Raw genomic sequence first — 22,852 nt, 5'->3', positions numbered from 1 at the left:
ATACCTTCTTGACAATGAAGGGGCCTTCCAAGTTAGATACAAATTTACAAACAATGTTTCGGTGTGGGATGATTGGCCTTCTCAATACTAGAACCAATTTTTCTTCTTGAAATGTTCAATTATGCATCATTCGATCAAAGAACTTTACCATCCTTGCACGATAGATCTCCAAGTTCTGTTGAGCTTGTTGTCTGATCTCATTAAGTGCGTCGATATCTTCCATCCTCAGATGAGCATTTTACTCTTGAGTGAGATCATGCTGGATAACAACCCAAAGTGACATCAGCTCAATCTCCAATGGCAGCACTGCTTTAACTCCAAATACCAGTACATAAGGAGTAGCTTTGGTCGGCATCTTATAAGTAGTACAGTATGCCTACAGCACCTCAGCCATCTTAGTATGCCATTATCTTTTTTCTTGGTGAGGATCATTTTCAATAACTTCACTAATGTCTTATTGAAGGCCTACACGAAGCCATTTTCACTTGGGTTGTATATAGACGCGTATCAGTAATCAATTTTATGACGATCAATGAACTCATAAATTTTAATATTTTTGAATGTTATACAATTATCTGAGATTATACGACACGGTACACTAAATATATAGACGACATTATGGGTGAAGAAGCTTAGATGTGATTTCTTTAAATGGAGCCACTTATACTTAGAAAAGTAGATAGCTGCTACCAGAATGAAGCGGTGTCTGGCTGATGATGGCAGATCTATCAACCTGATTATATTTATCCCCCATCATTTGAATGGCTATGATGCTACTGTATGGTGTAGTGGATTTGGTGGCTGATGTATAATATCACCATGAATATGACACTCGTGACACTTCTTAGCTTGGTCAATATAATTCTTCACCATTGTTGGCCAATGTTACCTCATTCTCTTGAATTTAACGACCATTTTGGTACCTAACTAGTGTGCGTCACAATGTCCTTCATGGACTTCTGTTACCACTTTATCAGCTTCCTTGGTCAAGAGCATCTTAGTTACATTTGATCAAAAGCTCATCGATACAATATGTCATTAACAAATACATATTGCAACACTCTTTTCTAGATATGTACAGCTTAAGATTTGTCTATTGGGATTTAATTTCTTTAAAGTAATTAATGAAAGGTTGTCTTCAATCATCTTCTTCTTTCACATCCAAGAAATGCCACTATGATTCTGAGGTGACACTAGCTTTGCAACTCTTTTTATCTGCTTGATGTTCGTCTGACTAGTTTTCAATAATAATTTATTGGGGAGATTGAGGATTAACCGAAGTTGTATCGTTCTTGCTTAAATATAATAATCTCTCTACCTGTGAGAATTATAAGATTATCGGATCAATGGCCCAACAAGTGTAAACTACAATCTATATAGGCTCCTCATCATCCGTATTTGTCATTTCCTTGACTAATTTGGCCACATAATCTGCTTTGTAGTTATGACCTCAAGAAACATAAAATATCATAATGTTCGATACTTATTTCAGGATCTCAAGAGCTCGCCAATTGTAATGGGCCAACTCAAGCTTACAAATCTTATAGATGCGTATATTTTAATTTATCACGTGTTGAGAGTCACTGAAGATTTGGATGCTCTGAATTCTGAGTGAGATTATAATCTCTAGACCCACTATGAGAGCCTCTTCAGCTCACTATTATTTTGGGGTTTGGTCAACTTGAACAAAAATTTCATTATGCCTCCCTTAGGCGCTTTGAAGATGAGACCGATGCTAGTGCAACATTTTGCCAGATTTGATAGTTGTGCATATTTAATCGATGCTTATGATGAGGTAGGAGAGCCTTGTGCGCTCTTTTATTAGCATGACGGGAAAAAAAGTATAATTTTCTGTATGTGAAAAAAATTACCTTTTTAATAGGTGCCCGAAGACCCATGCACGCCTTTCTCTATCGTGATGAGAATGAAGATTTTTGGCCTCGGTGTAATTCGACACTTCCTGTGCACGCTTTTCTCTAGCATGGCGAGAGGCCCATACTTTTGAAATTTCTCCTAAACATGGGAGATGCTTGGAGGTAATCAAAATTTTGTCTGAAATAAAACAAGGACTTGAACACTCACGGGGGACTTGGACAAAGATTTTAGAATTTAACTTGAACATAACTTGAGCACAAGATCAAACTTAAATCAAAATATAATCAAATGATGTTGAAAGTAACTAGGACATGGACTTAAACTTGATTTGAGCATTAAATAACTTGAACTTGAAGTAAATCTTGATTCAAATTTAAGAACAATGATCTTAATTTGAGCTCAAATGAAAGGTTACAAAAGGCCCAAAGTAAAATTAGGAAATATTAGAATTAGATTTCATGAATGAAGGAGAGCAAACTCAAGCAAATATGTAAGGATTTGTGCCAAGGACAACAAATCCAAACTTTACTTGAACGATCAAAAGAAACTTGGACTCAAATCAAATTCGAACAGCAAGAGACTTGAACAAAGAAAACAAGTGACCCTGATCGAATTCAATTGAAAGAACTCGAATTTGAATGTGACGTAAAGAACTGGACTTTGAGTTTTGAAATGAATAATCAAAGAACAAAATTTTGTCTGAAATAAAATAAGGACTTGAACACTCACGGGGGACTTGGACAAAGATTTTAGAACTTAACTTGAACATAACTTGAGCACAAGATCAAACTTAAATCAAAATATAATCAAATGATGTTGAAAGTAACTGGGACTTGGACTTAAACTTGATTTGAGCATTAAATAACTTGACGTAAATCTTGATTCAAATTTAAGAAAAATGATCTTAATTTGAGCTCAAATGAAAGGTTACAAAAGGCCCAAAGTAAAATTAGGAAATATTAGAATTAGACTTAAATGAATGATGGAGAGCAAACTCAAGAAAATATGTAAGGATTTGTGACAAGACCAACAAATCCAAACTTTACTTGAACGATCAAAAGGAACCTGGACTCGAATCAAATTCGAATAGCAAGAGACTTGAACAAAGACAACAAGTGACCCTGACCGAATTCAATGCAAATAATTAGAATTTGAATGTGACGTAAAGAACTGGAGTTTGAGTTTTGAAAAGAATAATCAACGAGCAATAAGTATAAATAAGGAATACACAAGATTGAACTCAATTTGAATTCAAAATGAAGAAATAAGAGGGGCTTGAATTGAATTTTTATTAAACAAGGAACTCCAAGTACAACTTGCTTGCAAAGAGAAATGAACAAGAGTTTCTACCTATAAACTATGGCATGAAATCTCAAATGAATGTCAAAGTGTCGTCATGATAATTGGAATGCACTATTAAGCGACATCCCCACAAGCAGCAACAATTCAATGTCAAACAAATGCAAGGAACATTTACAAGTCATAACAATCAATATGCAACATGAGATGCTCACAAGTAAAATATGAAGAGCATATGATGAATTTCTTGACATCTACATCATCGATAACAATTCAATATAAATCAAATACAAATGTCTTCCGTAGGTAGAAGAGGGCGGCATATAACAAATGCAAATGCCTACGACGTTTGTAGAAGACCCATTGTGCACATAACATGTCATCTACAAGAAGGATGCAAGGAGTCTGCCACAAGTATTAAGATACATATATATCCTATAATAAGGAAGTGGCAAGTAGATGCATCTGTCTCCTACAACCAGAGGGAATTTGATATACAACAAGTGCAAGTGCCTACGGTCCATTGTAGGAGGCCTGTTGTACATTCAACACATGTCTGCATGCAAATGTGAAAGATCTACAATACATACAAGTTCTCTACGAATACAGATGCAAAAATGGAAAATAATGGTGGTCGACACGTAATGATCACATCAACCAGTGATGACATTTGATGTAGCATTCATTGTCTAACAAGCAAGAATATTATACTACTGGAAGTACGACTATGACTCATTTGCAAGCAAAGATAAATGACATATAAGAGATATAGTGTCTACAAGCAGAAGAATATGGTTGCAAAGAAGATAATTCCCCTTACTATTGAGGCCACTCAATTGCATGCAAGAATGCATACTCCTTCACAAACATGTATAAGCATCATGTAATGAGCATCCTATAGTCAACAGCTCTTTGGTGTCGGGCAAATGTATTGATCCCCTATGACTGACAACACTCCTTACAAATACAAACAAGCAACAATGATAGATGTGTTACAAACTTGAGAGAGCCTCGATGAACATTACAGATTCCCTCCAGTCAGTGACAACTGACTCGTAAATAAATACAGTGGTTGCCTAAGAATGTTGTCAGCACGCAATGAGCGTGATGGAGGGCCTGATGTGCCTTCGATTACTGTAGTTGTTGGTTCGAGGCAACAACCACTAACTCCGAAGTATAGGACATCAGTAAGGACATAGCCATCCAAGGTTGAAATGATTGATTTTTTATTTAAGCCAACAATAGAAAATAATTATGACGGCTTAATCTAGTAGTTGTCTATCGATTTCAATGCAAGTTATGAGAAGAGAAAGATATATCAAATCATAATTTTCAAAGATGGAGTGATGGCGCATTATCCACAAGCAAAGTGCAAATTGACTACATCAAATGCAAATGCGTACGAGCTATTATGGGAAATTTGTTGCACATACAACAGACTGTTTGTGAGTAAATACAGAAGATCTGCAATACATACAAGTCCTTTACGAATACAAAAGTGCACACCACATGCCACCTGTGAATGGAAGCAAAAAGACCTCAGTGAATGCAATATCTTATAGTCAATATCAATTTGTTAATGAATACACTGACAACCATAAGTAAGACATGAAGGATGTATATAATTAATGCATGTGATGCATCAAAATATTGCATCATCCTTACAATTAGCAACCATGTAGTGGTAGTCAAATGTGTAGATCCATTGCAAGTAGGGGAGGGTTATACACAGCAAATGTAAGTACCCATAAGCTACTGTAGAAGACCCGTTGTACGCCCCACGTGGTGCTTACAAGCAAAATGCTAAAGAACTACAAGAAAGATGTGTAACATCAGATCTGCTCCAGGATCGTCCGGGCCGATCGAGATCGTCCCGGTACGATCAGTTTAAATTTTGTTCCAGATTCTGTACAGAAGTTACATGAATGATTTCCTGTAGGGATCGTCCGGGCAGATCTGGGATCGTCCCGGGACGATCAGTTCATGGCAAAAGTCAGAGTCGTCCAGGAAATTAATTATCGTCCTGAGAAATCGTCCCAGGCCGATTGGATTTTGTTCAGATCGTCCAGAACGATCATGCGATCGGCCGGGCCGATCAGAAGGTTATTTAACGAAAATCAATGTATAGATAGGAGTTGACACAACTCAAATTATCAAATAAATATACGGTTAAGGTGCCGACTGAAATATCTATTTTATACGTTTATATTAGACCTTCAAGGGCTCCAACAAATAAAATTCATTAACAAAAATATAAGGCCTATGGACCCAATCCTTTGTCGACCAGTAGACAAAGTCAACAAGGTCCGATAAATGAAATTCTCAAATGTCCAAACACACTGATGATGGTCGTATTGAATATTTATCTCAACCAGATGGGTTTATAAATACTTTCAAACGCCTCCCAAATATTCAAACACCCATAAAATTCAAATTATGAAATCCCAAAATCTAAATATTTAAAAATAAAATCTAACCATTAATTACTTAAAGCAAAATCCATCCACCCTCCGCAATAGTTTATCGAGGTGGATAAATTAAAAACTACTTCAGCTCACAAAGAGCAAATGCCCGGCGGAAATATCATTAGGATCCATTCATAAATAACCTCATACAAGTAAAGACGTGGTAAGTGTCCTCTAACCAGTGGTTTTGCAGCCAAATGACACCGCAAGATAAACGGTTATGACCCAGCGCCCTCTAAACCGAGTAGTTTTGCCTCTAAATATGACCACAAGATAACAGTCATGGTCAGAGCCAATACGCTCTTTAGTGACATCAAATCCTTGATATATGAATCAATATGATATAATCGATATGGTACAAAGCCCTCTGTTAGCTATGGTGGAATCAAATTTGTCCCATTAGACAAATACCCACCCCAGGTCTATAAGGTTCCCTTGAACGAAGCAAACCACGGCTGCCAACAAGGATACTTCTAACAGGTTGGGTTGACTACCTCCTCTGACTAAGTAGATCAGGAACCACGATGGCCCTGGACGACGGAATCATGGTATCTTGATCAGGTCCATCATCCATTCCCCCACCATCCACTTTAAATGTAAGATAGTGAAATTTTCAATTTTAAATATCAAATCTTCAAATTCTCAAATTTTCAAACACACGCTGCTACTATATGCTAGATAACACATTTATATATCATGAGGGATAATTAACTATAGGAGCTTGCGCATATAGGAAACTAGAACTCTAATCATAAAATCCTTGCAAAATAATCTCTGCGTAGTGTCTTATCTACAAACCCATCTGTCTATGGATGAAGCATAGAGTCATAATGTAGTGGTCTAATATTCAAATATTAATGATCAAAATTAGAAGCTGCGTTCAAACACACACACAACACATACGCAAAACTCAAACCCAGAACTTCTTAATTGGGAACCAATCTCCCAACAAACCCTAAACCAACAAACAAACCAAGAAGAGCTGCATACAAGAAACTACTTTATATGGGTCCACTCCAATACTGGAATCCTGTGATTCCTTGGATAATAAAAATTTGCTAAAGACTTCATCTAAAATACACACGATACAGAACTATAATATTCCTGGTTATAGTGCCGTTATAAAATTTAAAAGAACCATGATAAATATCATGTAACATTATAAAAAATCACTACTAATCACGACTGTCAGGATTTGCTAAAACAATTAAGGTTGCTGAAGCCATTCTAATGATCAGTTCTTAACAATCAAGCAATATCCAGCTCCAGGGTTTTCGATAACTTAATGCTATTGCATGAAAACATAATAATATAATAATTGCATTAGTAGCAATTAATACGTAAAATAATTCACAAAGTGCTTTGAACGCAGCAATGCCCCCAAAACAAGACATCCCAGAATCTGGAATGTATAATTAACAAAACAATACATGGATGGAATTTTACAAACAGAGAATTCTACACTTGAACATTTACCATAAACTAGCTATTACAAAAGAATACGTATCGTGTTCTTCATCCTTCAATTGAAACAAGAATCACATAAGATTGTCTCTTTTTTTTTAATATTCCTCACTTAATTGCTTCTCCCTTCGAGAAATCATATTCATACGTATACAAATATATATATACTTTCAAATGTCTAAAAAAATGGCTAATCAAGAGCTGCTTTGTTCCTCCATGCAGCGAGAGGCTTTTGAAATCCATCAAAAATTGGCCTGGCAATTACATCTGGCTTCAAAGACCATTTGCTTGCAGGCCAAATTGACGAGATGTTCTCAGACTCACTTAAGCTCGTGGCACTCGATGATTTTCGAACTGAGAGAGAAACATCTCCTGTAATAAGAGAATCGCTGCCCAATGATGTGTTCTGGTGACCCTCATCAAAGTCAGTTCTGCTCCCAAGCTTTGGCCTTAAAGCCAGACCTTTAACGGCCCTTCCTGAAAATACACTTCCAGTACCTTCTTCCTTGAGTAGAATCTCTGGTGTCTGTTGTCTCCTGATCCATCCATTGAGCTCATTGACATTCTCAGAAACTTCGAAGCCATTATCTAAGTTTGGGGTCTTCTGAAGCCGGCTATGGACGGGATTGGAAGAAGGTGATTCCGGGAACTTTGCATCATCTTCGAACATGAGAGATTTCCCTGATTTAAAGACTGACATCTCAGTGCCTTCAGGTAGATGATTCTTATTAGATTGTGTAAGGCCATAGTAACCCTGTAAACTGCACATTGCAGGGGAAAGGCGGCGGGGAGAAGGCTTCGGTTTGAGAGATTGGAGTGAATCTACTATATCACGAGATTGAAGCTGACGAGTTTTCTCTCTGCAAAAATTTTCTGGCACATTCAGTACGTCGATGATGATGGCATAGGAAGTATGCAAGTTATATTTTTTTGACATCACAGAATATTAAATAATGAGAACGTATTTGGAACCAAATATTTTGAACCATCAGAAATATAATAGGACGTTCAACTGTAACAGGAAGGCGTTTGCTCAACAAAACATTATCAGACGCCATAACATGCCAAATATATTCATGGATCAACTAAATAGAAAATATGATCAGCATCATATGCACTATATAGAACTTAAATAGCACCAAGGAGAACCCAATAATAATAGGCCATCGACGTAGAATGCCTCAAAAGTCTAGATTTCTTAACCACGCAAAATAATGCAAACATATAAACTTCATACTTCACAAAAATTAAATTTAAACAAATATTAATTCCTTCGTATGAAATTTGAAAATATGAAAAAAAATTGATGCATATGATAATTTATTAGCCATCTATTATAAATGATAAATGGGCATTCAAGAGCATAAAAATTATATTTGATTGAAATAATGCCATAGTAAAAAATTATACAACAACAATATCAAATTTTTATCCCACTACATGGGGTCGTATAGGATGATCCATGATTCGATTTGATTGATCATAATGAATGAAGGATTCATATCGTATAGTTTGATCTAACAAAACTCAAAATCAGTTATTGAATTAATCAGACAATACGATTCCACTTCGTATTGTACGATCAATGCATTAAAAATTGAAATTTAAGATTTCCTTTAATAGCTCCATCTGATTCTTTTTATAGCACGTGTGCGGCAAGTGAGTAACTAGAATTATTTTTTCTTGAGAGAGTCCTTTGAAGAGGGAGAGAGGTTTCTCCTTGCTTGAGAGAGTTTGTCAAACCCACTTGTGAGAGAGAATGTGAGGTTGAGAGGTTGTTCCTTGGGGAGTCAAGGGTTGTGTGAGGGAATTCACACGGTTGTCCTTGTCAACTTGCATCTTAGTCCTCCAAGTTGTGGTTTTGGAGCTCTTGAAAAGAAGTCTTTAAGTGAAAGACTTGTGATTCGCCGAGAAGGCTAGGGGAACGACATCACTATGATGTGACGAGCAAAAATAAGGGAGTGACATCTTTGCCATTGTGGGAAGCAGGAGAGTGTTAGACTTTTCGAGAGGAAGAGTTTGTGAAGGTCATTCTTCACATGGGAACGGAGAAGGGCTTCTCCGCCTTGTTGAGTGTAGGAGCATTTACAAGTGGAGTTCCAAAAGAGGGAGACTTTTGGGGAGTGGACATAGGCCAAATTTAACCAAACATTTATAAAATCTCAGTTTGCATTTATTTTATTTTTTGCACTTTATTTCTTGCAAAACTTTAATATCCAAAATTTGTGGTTTTAATCAGTTGTGATTGCATTTAAGAAATATTTTCAAAACAAACTTTTTGTAAGCTTTCTATTAATCAAAATATCAAAAAAATAAAAAAATAAATAAATAAATAAATCAAAATATCAGTTTTGAATTACTTTCAAATTAATCTCGAGTAATTTTATTGCTCTCAAAAATAAAATAAAAAATATATTTTTAGCACTTTCTGCTTTAAAGTTATATTATTGTTTTCAAAATCACTTTCAACTGCACGTTGTATTGTTCCTTAATAATTTTTTTTAAAAATAGCTGATTCGCCTCCTCTTAGTTGTCTCATTAAACTTTCACTAATAATATCCTCATCTATTTTACCATCACTTTGAACAATAAACTTGAGATATCTAAAATGTGTACTCTTTCTAATGATTGGATAGCCCAAAGTCATAATCTCCCCGCAAGATCTATTAATATTAAAATTAAACTATGCATTCAGTCTTAAATCTACTCAAACGAAAAACCTTTATACTTTAAGGTTGACCTCCATAATTTAAGTTTTCCTTCAACTCTCTCTTTAGTCTTATCAACAAGAAGAATTTCATCAGCAAAAAGCATACACCAAGGTACATCCTCTTGTAAATGTATAGTAAGAAAATTCATGACGAAAGCAAAGGATATGGCTTAAAACTGATCCTTTATATAATCCAACTGAAACAACAAATACTTGGCCAAACCAACTTGTGTTAAAACACAAGTAAATCCTACATGCATATCCGTAATGACTTAAATATAAGTATTAACAGCTCCTTTCTTTTCTAGAACTTTCTAGAGCACTTCTCTTAGAACATTCTCATATACTTTCTCTAAATCAATAAATATCATATGTAGATTCCCATTACTCTCACTATACTTCTCCATCAAACCTCTTAATAATGTATAGCTTTTATAGTTGACTTATCTGACATGAATCCAAATTGATTTTGAGAAATATTAGTATCACGTTGTTACCTATGCTCAACAACTCTCTCACATAGTTTTAATGCATGTCGCATAAACTTAATTCATCTATAATTCCCACACTCTTGTGCATTACCTTTTTTCTCAAAAATAGGAACCAACACACTCCTCTACTTGTCAAGCATATTTTTAGTTTAAAAATAATATTAAAAAGTTTTGTAGGCCAAAAAATTTTATCACCTCCTAAGCATTTTCATACATCTATTGAAATATCATCAAATCCAACAACTTTTTAACATTTCATTTCTTTAAAGCAACTCTAGCTTAGGTTCTACTAATATGACGATAAAAACAAAAATTTTGATTTTCATTTAGGATGCTAAGGTTATCAAAGTTAATCATATTCTCACAATCTTCATTAAAAGACATCAAAATATCTCATCCACATATATTGAATATCCTCTTCTAATAAAAATATTTTTTTTATCTTCATCCTTAATGCACTTACATTTAAACTAAATCCATACTTCTCCTATCTATTTGCTTGGCTACCTTATATATACATCTTTTGCCCTCCTTATTATCTAATATATTATATAAATCATTAAAAGCTAAATTCTTTGGATTGCATATTTCTTTCTTAGACTCTTTATCGGTCCTTTATATCTTTTTCAATTTTTCGGGCTTTTACTTCTAAATCAATTTTAATAACAATGTTTTTTTAGTTTTTATCTTTTTTTGCACATTTTGATTATACCAACAATTATTTTTACTATTAAGAATTCTTTCTTTTGATACTCTAAGAACGTACTTTGTAACATTCTTAACATCATTAACTATTTTTTCACATATAACATTAACTTCCTCATGCACAATCAAAATTTTAAAATCATGAATTTTGCTCTCAAAAATATTTTTATTTGCGTTCTTTAAATGTCTCCATCTAATCCTAAGATGACATTTTATTTATTTTTTTCATATTATGTCCCTTTATCTTAAAGTTAAAAACTAATAAACGATATTGGATACATAAACATTCACTCGAAATAAATTTGCAATTTAAACGATATATTTTTCTTAAAAGAAAATAATTTATATTAGTTTTATTATATTCATTTTTATATGTGATCAGATGTTTATCTCTTTTCATAAATAAGGTATTAGCAATTACAAAATCATAAGCAAAAGCAAAATCTAATATGGTCCTACCACCTTTGTTAATCGCTCCAAACTCATAGCCACCATGAATGATTTTAAGGCCTCCACTATTTTATCAACATATTCATTTTAATCTCATCCAATAAAAACTCTTTCTTCAAGAGGTATCTTTTGAATTAATTTACTTTAAGTCATTTGAAATTTTTAATTTTGAACACATATCCAACTTGAGGAATATAAGCACTTATAATAGTAATAATCTTAGTAGCAACAACAATCTTTAAAACTATAATTTTATCTTTAATTTTAATAAGTTCTATAACATTATCCTTCAGACTTTTGTCTATAATCACACTTACATCATTTCTAGTATGACTCCTACCTAAATATCATAGTTTAAATCCTAAATTATCAATCTCTTTAACCTTCTCTCAAACTCATTTCGTTTCTTGAATGCAAAGAATATTTATCTTTTATGAATCACATCTATTAGTTTCATTAATTTGCTTGTAAGAGAACCTATATTCCAAGGTCCTATCATAATCCTAGTTTCATGAACTAATTTTCCATTTATAATGTTGGAACTCTTGCTTATTTAACATTATACCTGGGCCCATAGTCAAAAACTATATTGTACAAAATTTAACTAAACTTAATGACACATGCCAACCACTAACTAGAAGTTAGTATAGAAAAAAAAAAAAAAGGAGATTACAAAATAGTAACAAGCCTCACACCTTCACAAGAACTTCCCATAGAATTGTCAATCTATATTTGCACAAAGAAAAATTAGAAGGAATTACATACAATCAAAATTTTATTAAATCAAAATGGAATTAATGTAAGATGAATTTCACATTCCTTAGATATTGAGTCGCGTTTGAGTTTAGCTTCACTCAGAAATCAAAATTATTTTCAGTTGAGCCTATTGGATTCAAAAGGGTTTGACTTCAAGTGAACAACAATTAATTTTAAGTAATCAATCCACACACACACATTCCACATAAATTCTCATTTAAAGTTGTATTTTGAGATGACTTGATCTATAGCAAAGCGCGTCAAGCCAAACTCAAAATTGACTTGTAAATTTTTTCAACTTCTAGACAAAAGTCGAAATCAAATCAAGTGAAGTCAAATTTTGAAAGAATTTCAAGCAAATTTTCAGCTGTAAGCATTCCAACAATCCCACTTATAGACTTACCTTCTGTTTTATAAAGTATATTAAGTATTCAAAATTAGTAATGGATGATTTCATCTACAATAATAGCTTTAGAAATAACCTTAGTATAAAAGAATGATAATTATGCAAACAATATATTGAATGTGCAACCCAAGAGAGGAGATAGAAAAATAGAAGAATCCAAGGCATTAGTTGATGGTTCATGATATAAAATTAAATCATATACATTTAAAAAAAAGGGTGTAACATCAAATCTTTTTGTGTTTTTCAAAATAAAAGCATTCATCTTAATATGTTATTTAACAACATATGAACCCATCTTTCTAGCATCTAATTTCTTAAGGATTCATATAAAAACTTTCAAAAGGTAGATAAATCATTATCATATCACTTAGTTTGAATTCCATGAATCTCTAATTCATATCTTTGGTGGTCTTATAATTGTTATTAATAAAAATAGAATTCATGCAAATAAATTCATGAAAATTACAAATGAATATTGAATATAATGTTATGCATGTAATGATAATGCTAAAATGACAATGTTCTTCCTAATGAATATACTATAACTAAATTTAAGGAGAGAAATGAAGAATATATTCAAATTAAAGTTTGTTTAAGTTCCATAATATTTTTTTAATTGACAAACTGCATAAATATGATTCTATCATATGGGAGAACATATTATTTAAAGAAATCAATTCAAATTTATGCACCTTTGAATTTAACAAAATAAACATGATTCTCTTCAATGCAAATATCACAATTAAGTCCTTTGTATGTTGAAATAATTTTAGCCTCTTCATAAGATTCTTTTCCTAAATTTGTAACTTAGATACTACAACAAAAACAACAACATCAAGCCTTCATCCCACTATGTGGGGTTGGTTACATGAATTCCTTTTCATGTATCTCAAGAAACAAAGGACAAAAAATTAAAATCAATATCAACTTGATTCATAGAGATAATTAGATATTTAATCAGCCATTGTATCATTAAATTCTTCAATTGATTTATTAACTTCATTAGATAATTCAAGAATTTTTCTAGTCAACATTTAGGAATAGATTCAAATTCAATTTAAGATATATATTCAAACAAGATCGCAAGTTCAATTTCAGATTTAAATTTTAACATAGGCTCGATTTAAAGATTAGCTTCATAAATAAACTCTAACAAAAACTCCAGTCATAGAATTATAATGCAACTATAAATCTTTTTCTACATCTAATACATCATTTAAAAAATATTCATGAACAATTTTTTCAATGGGGTCAAATTCAACTATACATGATTCTTGTGTAATCAATAGGCTTTACAGAAGATGCTGATCATTTTTAGTTTAAAGATACTAAGAAGGTGCAATAGTCTTAGAAAAATGAATGTAATAATTCTGAGCATCTAATGCTTCATAAGCGGTCTCATTTAATCTCTTCAAATAATTATAACTTAATCTATTTATTTTCCTAACATCTTTAACAAAACAAATAGTGTTAACAAAGTAATCAATATTAAAATAATATTAAATAGCCGTCTATTAGAAACAACACATGAAGATTGAAAAGCTTAACAACTAGAAGTTTGATTAAAAATCATGTCACGGTCAAAACTTAGATTATGATAAATTTGATTAAATCATTCATGCAAACCAACAAAATAGAATTTAGTTTAAAATAAAGAAACCAAAAATAAAAAGGTTAAGGCCTGAAAATAGGTGGGAATTAAGCGGACAAATATTTACTCAAATAAAATAAAATATTATCCTAGGATTAGATGGGGGCATTTAAGAACACTAACAAAAATATTTTTAAGAGTAAGATTCAATATCTTAAGATTTTGACTGTACATGAGAAAACTAATATTATGTGAAGAAAAATAGCTAGTGATATTAAGAATTTTGTATGTGCTTAGAGTATCAAAAGAAAAAGCTCATAATAGTAAAAATAGTTGATGCTTGAATCAAAATGTAGAAGAAAATATCAAAAATAAGAAATTTTGTTATAAAAATTGGTTTATATGAGAAAGTTCAAAAAAATGAGAAAGATTTAAAGAGGACCGCAAGGACTTTAAGAAAATAATATGCATTGCAAAAAATATAACTTTTAATGATTTATATAATATATTAGATATTAAGAAGCATGAAAGATTTAAATATAAATTAGCCAAAGAAAAAGAAAGAAGTAAGAATTTAGTTCAACTGAAATGCGTGAAAGATTAAGATCAAAAAGTGTTTTTATTAGAAGATATATTCAACAAAACTGGATGGGATAGTTTGATAAGTTTTTTCAATAAAGATTGTGAGAATACGATTGACATCTTTTTTTAAGAATACGATTGACTTTAGTGACCTTAGCACCCTAAATGAAAATAGAGATTTTGGTTTTATCAACGTACTACTAAAACCGAAGTTAGAGAAGAAAACGAAGTGTAGAAAAACTGTTGGACCTAATGGTATTCCAATAGAGGTGTGGAAATGCTTAGGAGATAAAGGAATTTCTTCGTTTATAAAACTTTTCAATATTATTTTGAAGACTAAAAAGATGTCTGGTAACTAAATGAGTGTTTTAATTCCTATTTTCTAGAATAAAAGTGATGCACAAGTGTGTACGAATTATCGAGAAATTAAGTTAATGTGTCATACTTTAAAACTATGGATGAGAGTTATTGAGTAAAGGTTACAATGTGATACTAATATTTATCAAAATCAATTTGGATTCATGTCGGGTAGGTCTACTATTGAAACTATACATTAATGAGAATTTTGATGGAGAATTATAGAGACAATAAAGATGATCTACATACGATATTTATTAATTTAGAGAAAGCATATGATAAAGTTCCAAGAGAAGTGCTCTAGAGAGTTCTAGAAAAAGAAATGGGTTAATAAAGCTTATATTCAAGTTATCAGGGATATGTATGCAAGAGTTATTATTTGTATTTAAACACAGTGGTTTGACCAAGTATTTTCCTATTTCAGTTGGATTGCATCAAGGATCAGCTTTAATTCCACATCCTTTTTTCTCAAGTCAAGAATGTTCTTCACCTTGGGGTATGCTTTTTGCTGATGTTATCCTTCTTGTTGATAGGACTAGTAGTTGAAGATAAACATGAACTATGTTTGACAAATTGTGTAGGAATTTTATTTGGCACAAACAAAATGTGAAACAAGGTATGCACTATGTATTTTGGGAGGTTATTTGTAAAGACAGGAACAGAGGAGGCCGTGGAATTCACTAAGCTATCACTTCAATCGATCCTTTACGTGTAAGATTGGCACGGAATTTTATTGATAATCCAGGTTCTCTACTCATTAAAAATCTGATTGCAAAATATGGGAAAGACATGTGGAATTCTGATATGAAGAAAGGGTGCTATGCTTCATGGAAAATTCTTATGCATGGTGTAAAGTTTCTGGAACCAATTGTTAGGCGGAAAATTGCTACAGGTGTATCTGTTAAAATATTAAAAGATGTATGGATTCTTGATAGAAGGATTGATCAACGGCCTACTTTTGTTGTTGAATTTGAAGATGCAGATATCACATTGGATAATCTTATTTTGAATGGTCACTGGAATAGTATAGAGCTGAAGAAATTTTTTGGTGATTAATTGGTTAAGCTTATTCAACAGATTGAAATTTCTCCTGCTTTATCTTCGGATCATATGGAGCAAATCAAAGGTATCTGGTAAATCTATAGTTGCATTGGCTTTTCTAGCCTCTTTGGAAGATGACATTGAGGATACCTCATGGCTTTGGATAAAGAAAATTAAGTTGAAATCGAAAGAGGAACTCTTCTGGTGGAGATTATTAAAAGGTGTCATTTCCACTAATTATTTTCTTATGTATAGAAGATTATATGATAATAATTTATGTCCAAGAGGTTGCCACTCAGTGGAAACTTCGGAGCATGTAGCAGTTAAATGTTGGAAGCTTATTCAGATTTTGGATAAGCTTAAATCTGGTCTATTATTCCGATTTTTATTTCTGTTGATGACTGCCATAAGTCGTTGGAAATAATGGCAAAAGTCAATTGTCTTGTTGAAAATCTGTACAGTACATGTGTTTACTTATCTTGGAAAAGTAGGAATCAAGTTAAGCATGGAGGTGTTGAAGATACCACTTCGGTATAGCTGCTAATGTTATTAGTTATGCTATCTTTTCTCACATTAATTCCTTTTGGGACAACTGGGGTGCTAATCAACATTTATTGTTGTTTAAAAACTTTTGGCACCCTCCTCCCGGATGGATTAAAATCAACATTGATGCTGCTTTATTGAGATCGAACAAAGGAGGGATTGGAGGTATTGTCATAGATTATAAAGGAATATTCTTGCTGGCATTTGGTTTTTCTTGCATACATTGGGACATTGCGTAGTTGGAATTATTGGCAATTAATTCATTGAAGAAAGTAATGCAAAAGTGGATGTATGAAGCTAAAGGAGTTATTATTAAAAGTGATAATTCTAATATTATCAAGATTCGGTTCTGTCGGAAAAGGCATAGTGACAATTGATAATAATTGGAAGGAAGATTTATCTTTCTTAAAGGAATTTCAGCAAGTTTTATTTCATTTTATTAAAATTAGCCGATTTGAGTGCTTATTTTGCTATTTTTTTCTAATTTCGTTTGGGATGATATTAGTTGTAATAATAACTCTCCTTTTATTTCATTGTTAAAGGAGGAATGTGGTAGAATTTCTTCTTTCTAGCAGTTTGTATTAGGCCTTTTGATTAATGCAATTTGCAAGTTTCAAAAAAAAAAAAAAAGATAAACATGAACTATGAATGTCAACCTTAGAGTCTAAAGGTTTTTGTTTGAGTAGATCTAAAACCAAATACATGGAATATAATTTTAGTAGTAATAGATCTAGTGGGGGAAGAGTGACTTTGGGCGATCAAGTCATTAATAAGAGTGCATATTTTAGATCTTGGGTCTATTGTTCAAAGTAATAGATGGGGATATTATTAATAGAATTCAAGTTGGATAGTAGAAGTGGAGGAATACACCGAGCTTGTTGTGTGATAGAAAAGTAGCCATCAAACTTAAGGGAAAATTCTATAAGATGGTGGTGAGACCTGCAATGCTTTATAGCACAAAATATTGGTCATTAACAGAGAAGCATAAAACGAAGTTGGCTGTTACAGAGATGAGGATGTTCAGGTGGATGAGTGGGTTCACTCTTAGAGACAGAATACAAAACGAGTATATACATCTAAAAAGGTTGGAGTAGCTCCAGTGGCAGATAAGATTAGAAAAAGTTGCCTTAGATTGTTGGTCACATAAAACGTCAGACTTCCAATGATCCAGTTAGGAGAGTAGATGTGTTAGATTTGATCTATGTTAAGAAAGGTAGAGGTAAACCTAAAAAAATTTGCTTAGAAAATAGTAAAAATTTTATATTTGAATGAGAATTTGACTCTTAACATGACACAATAAAGAAAAAGTTACGTAGTTGGATAAAGGCTTCATGTTGATGTTGTTGTTGTTGTGATCATATTGGATTAAAGGTATTCAAACTCGCCAAAGTCTTATCATCATAAAAATCAGTCTGGTAGTTCAGGCCTGATAATAGGTTTCTTGAAATATTTTTTCCTTGGCCTGACCCAATTAAAGCAGACCCAAGTTTTTTTCAATTCAGATCAAGAAAAATTGGACCTTTTATGAAAAGCTAAAAACCAAAAAGGTCAATTTCTAGCTTCAAACTAGAAATTTTATCTAAACACAAGATATGTTTAGGATGGGCCTACAAGTTACTCATCCCGTGTCTAGAGTCTACACCATGTACAAATTCAATTAAAAAAATGTTATTTATGGATAAAATTTCATTAGAAATCCAATATATATAGATCAAATATGGTCACTCATTGCACAAAAATTGTGATATGCGTAAAATTCATATGTGCATCAAGATTTTTTACAATTAAAAATTACTAGAATATATGTCTTCTTACACTTACCAGATAAAAATAATAGTTTCCAAATTAGTACAAGTGATGCTTTCATAAAAAGCCAAGAAGTTTCCTCTATTTTATAGCAAAACTTATATTTGGAGTTCTCTGGCTAACAAGATGATAAAATACAATTACACAAGTTAATGAATTAATTTAGAAGCTAAAGGAGTTATTTATAAAATTCAATTTGGATGGTTCCCTGCTAAGAAGTTATTTATAAAAATTCAATTTGGAAGGTTAATGATTATAGAATGTATTAACCAGAAGCCATCATAAGAGTATAAATATGATTTCTGGCATAATACGAAATTTCATTCTTTCAACTATTCTTATTGCAGCGCTCATCTAAGTGCCCCAGGCACTAGTATAAGACGCTCCAAAAACAATTATGTGCATTAGCTTAGTTATTAGGAATCTTAGGTGAGCCCCTTTCACCTTTCCTACTTTGCCAACTATTTTAAGGCTACAATGCTTTAAAAAGAGGCACTACAAAAAAGACATAAAAATTCTATACCACCTAGAAAAACTGCTACTATTACATTTACTGAATAGGTCTATTACACAAATAGGGCTCAACAAATGAGCAGCACGCCAATTTAACAGGCATTTATTCTTTAGATGATTTCGTAAAACTAGGTGGCCTTCTTGCTATAGAATAAAAATAATATACCAAAAAATACTATTAAAGAAACATTATTTAATAGAACAACCATATTATTTGATGATCAACTTCGCATTTGCTTTTGAAGGAAGAAGTCATCATCATAAGCACACAAGATTACTTAACCACGATCCTACATAGAGATGCGTGGCAAATTGTATACAAATGATATGTTGATTTCTATATGTATTTTGATCTATCACATTCTTTTATTATGTTGAGCAGTTTATGAAGATCATTACCACCTGTTATTTTTGTGTGGTACTTCTATCAAGCTCATTTATGATCATCTTTTTTGAGGAAATCAAGTCTTAGAATCACTCTTTATACACACTATTCACATAAATTCTCTGCCCATCTCATGAATATATTTATGTTGCCAAGATGGTTATCCCTTTGAATTTCCATCATATCTTTAAAGCCTCGAATGGTACCTTATTTTATATGAGATTGTGCTTTTGTTAGAAAGATCTAACACAAGGTAGCTCGTGATCTTTGCATATAATTCTCTTACCACTCTTAGTATTATTCTTAATGGATGTTTGGTTGAATCATATATTGCTGACAAATTTGTTGTTATTAGTTATCAATCACTGAGCTTAATCTACCCTTAATTATGATAACTTTGTTCCATAGGTGTACCATGTTTCTCTAATCTTAGAGTGCATTGCTTATTACTAGATTTTGTGATTCTAGAATAGGCATTCAATACCCAAGTATAAAAACAAGATATGATGAGCAAAGGATGTAAAATCCTCATAAAGCATCCTTGAAAAGAAGGGCAATTTGGAAAATACATATAAATGCATGCATGGATTTGTGTGTTAATAAATACACACATAATAAATGCATTTACCTGAAAAAACATCACATAGATATGTATGTACAAGCATATTTATCTCCATGCAAATACAATGACAACCATTTTACAAGCTCATAAATATACACAATTTAATTACATATGTGCAAGAATATTTTATCCAAGAATATAATGAAAAAATAATAATAATTACACAATAAGAGTGCATAAAATGCCATATCGATCTATATTTAATACTTATCCAGATATTATTACAATGAAATCACATTTCACTGCATTCACATATTCTTTTTATATGCTAATTGTTATAAGAAACAGGGAATACTTGAAGAACGACAGTATCTGATACCATACATATAAGCTTTATTTTTGCTCCTTTTACTGAGGCAAAAAACATAAACATAAAATGATGAGGTCACTAATTGTACACCCAATAATACTTGTGCAAGTACTCGTTCGCAAGTGTCTTACAGGTTACATTCGGGTCAAGTGAAAGAAGGATGCATGCCGCTCTCGGGACTACCAGCTCGAGAGACTCGCTCAAGAGTTGGAAGTAGCTTCACATTAGAGACTAGCGGATCTAGATTGGTCACAACTCCATGCAGTGCCTCCCCCGAGGAAGGGCGACCTCATAAGTTCTAATCTCAACCAAACAATTATTTATCTTTCTAAGCCAAAATAAATATTCTCATGCTTAATACATCCAGGAGCTACCAATATACATTATCTCGCTCGAAGACCTCCCTCTCATAGAAGATAGAAGACCACAATCACATGTTACTTGCCCTTCCACCTCAACAGGGCGATCAGATGACTCTGTCACCTCCATTTGCAATAGTTGGATAACACTTGCCCCCTCCGTCTCGGCGGGACAACTACTGATCATCATCCAGCTCGACTTCTCCAGTTGTCGCTGACTCATCATCTATATCGTACTACTACAGATTAATGGGACAACTACATGCTAGGAATTGACTCCTGCTTCCTTCTGAACCCTATAAAAGGGGGATGAGGGAAGGAAGAAGGAGGTTCCCGGGAAAGGTTCCTTCGGGTGGGAAAAAGAAAAGAGAGATTGACAGAAGTGACAGAACTCTAAATATCTCTTTAAGAAGAGTTCATATATATATATATAGAGAGAGAGAGAGAGGAAGGATAAATGGATGTAATTATTAAAGAAATACCTCTAAAGCATCGCATTACTCCACTATCCAGAGCTAACATTTTCCCTATTATTATACTTCTGGCTTGGATAATAAAGATTTTTGTCTTGAGTTTATGCATCTCTTGAACACATCTTCTCTTTCACCTCCTCATACTCAAACTTTATTATATTCTCCCTAACGGCTCTCAGCTCTCGCGTAACGACAACTATAGCCCAACACCATCCACCGAACAAAACAGAATCCAAAACTAATCATGACAACACATAATTCATAATCATTGCCGATGATACAGTTAACATGTGACTGTTTTGATAAACAGAATATGTTAAGCATACCCTAAATACTCTCTTGCTAAAATATAACCAGGACGGATCAGAAAAACACATAAAAGAAACCTGAAATAGTGAATAACCCTGTCATGAAGCAAAATGCATTTTTAGTTACCTAACAATAGAATTAAAAACCACACACAATTATAAGGAATCCTAACAAAACAGATCAACAATCAATACTTAAAATGCATGCAATAACTGGAGAATCAAAGTACCCTTTATGAGTTGACCCATTTGACATAACCGGGGAAGGGGGATGTCTACCCGGCAATGGAATCTGCAAAGACTTGCGAGCAAACATCTGAAGATCAGTAACCAAGCCGTTCATTCTTTTGATATCTGCAATCTGAAAGATAAAAGGAAACTTCAATCAAGCATCTCCCATAAGAAATGCCAGTTAAAAGACAAGTTTTGATTAAAAAAAAGACCACTACTTGGTGCTGGCCGCTTGGTGACAATTTATTCAAAACAGACTAATTCTTACACGAAAACCATTACATATTAAGTTTAGTATCAACTCCTTCCCAAAAAAGTAAAAATTTGCGCATAAACAAACAACCAAATCATGAGTTTTGAAACTAGTACACACTTAGTTTGGCACTATTACCACAAGTAAATGCAAATCTTAGACCAGAATCATAATCTTACATACTAAAACCAATCAAGCTATAAGAACTAACACGAAAGCAGCAGGACACAAGAATTATTTTCCACATTACCTCAACTCCGTACTTAATTGCGACACCAGCGAGTGTGTCCATCTTGGAAACGCGGTGCTCGATGAAATTTGCACCAACAGGAGCTAACGAAGAGGAAGACGAAACCGATGTAGAAGAAGAGATCGGAATAGTTGCGTATCCATTCATCTCGCTCGCCCTCGAGCGAGGCACTGGTACATCGACTAATCCATCCAACAGAGTGTACGAATCCCTCACATCCCTCTCCGTTTGCATCTCCGACCAGGATCTATCTATAAACCGTCCCAAACCGATAAACCGACCCTATCAGGACAAGAAAAAGAAATTAAAATTTCGCTAGACGATTCCAGGAGCATCCAAAAACCCTAACTTTCAGCCAATTAGGATCCCCAACCCGAAATCGTTCGCCAGATCTACGCGACGCTGATAGAATTTGGAAAAAGGAGGGAGAAAGAGGACGACAGGGGAGCTTCCTCAGAGCAAAAATTACGAGTTCGGGTTATGAATGCCACGGATAGGCTGTCAACGAACCGCGTTGCTGATTGTTTAATTCTTGGCTTGGGAAGGCTTTCAGTTTTTCAGTACAAAATTAAAAAGTTCCTATCATAAATCTGATTTAAATTTTCCC

General features: G+C 33.1%; 1 protein-coding gene across 2 annotated transcripts; it reads right to left on the bottom strand.

Moving 5' to 3' along the window:
* Positions 1 to 6,980: 6,980 nt before the first annotated feature.
* On the bottom strand, positions 6,981 to 22,778 carry LOC110115700. 2 transcript variants are annotated; one of them, XM_020849014.2, is made up of 4 exons: positions 22,619 to 22,778; positions 22,246 to 22,527; positions 21,742 to 21,872; positions 6,981 to 7,963 (listed from the first exon to the last, which is right to left on the bottom strand). In XM_020849014.2, exons 2-4 carry the CDS (start codon positions 22,477 to 22,479, stop codon positions 7,294 to 7,296), a joined length of 1,035 nt encoding a protein of 344 aa, XP_020704673.1. In that variant the 5' UTR covers positions 22,480 to 22,527; positions 22,619 to 22,778; the 3' UTR covers positions 6,981 to 7,293. The 2 variants fall into 2 exon arrangements, with proteins under 2 accessions (XP_020704673.1, XP_020704672.1); XM_020849013.2 differs by having other exon boundaries at positions 22,246 to 22,777.
* Positions 22,779 to 22,852: the final 74 nt, after the last annotated feature.

This window comes from Dendrobium catenatum, unplaced genomic scaffold (genome assembly GCF_001605985.2).
Source record: "Dendrobium catenatum unplaced genomic scaffold, ASM160598v2 fragScaff_scaffold_1125, whole genome shotgun sequence".
Taxonomy (NCBI): domain Eukaryota; kingdom Viridiplantae; phylum Streptophyta; class Magnoliopsida; order Asparagales; family Orchidaceae; genus Dendrobium; species Dendrobium catenatum.
The sequence above is the reverse complement of the archived record's forward strand: the minus strand, read 5'-3'. Positions and strand labels throughout refer to the sequence as shown.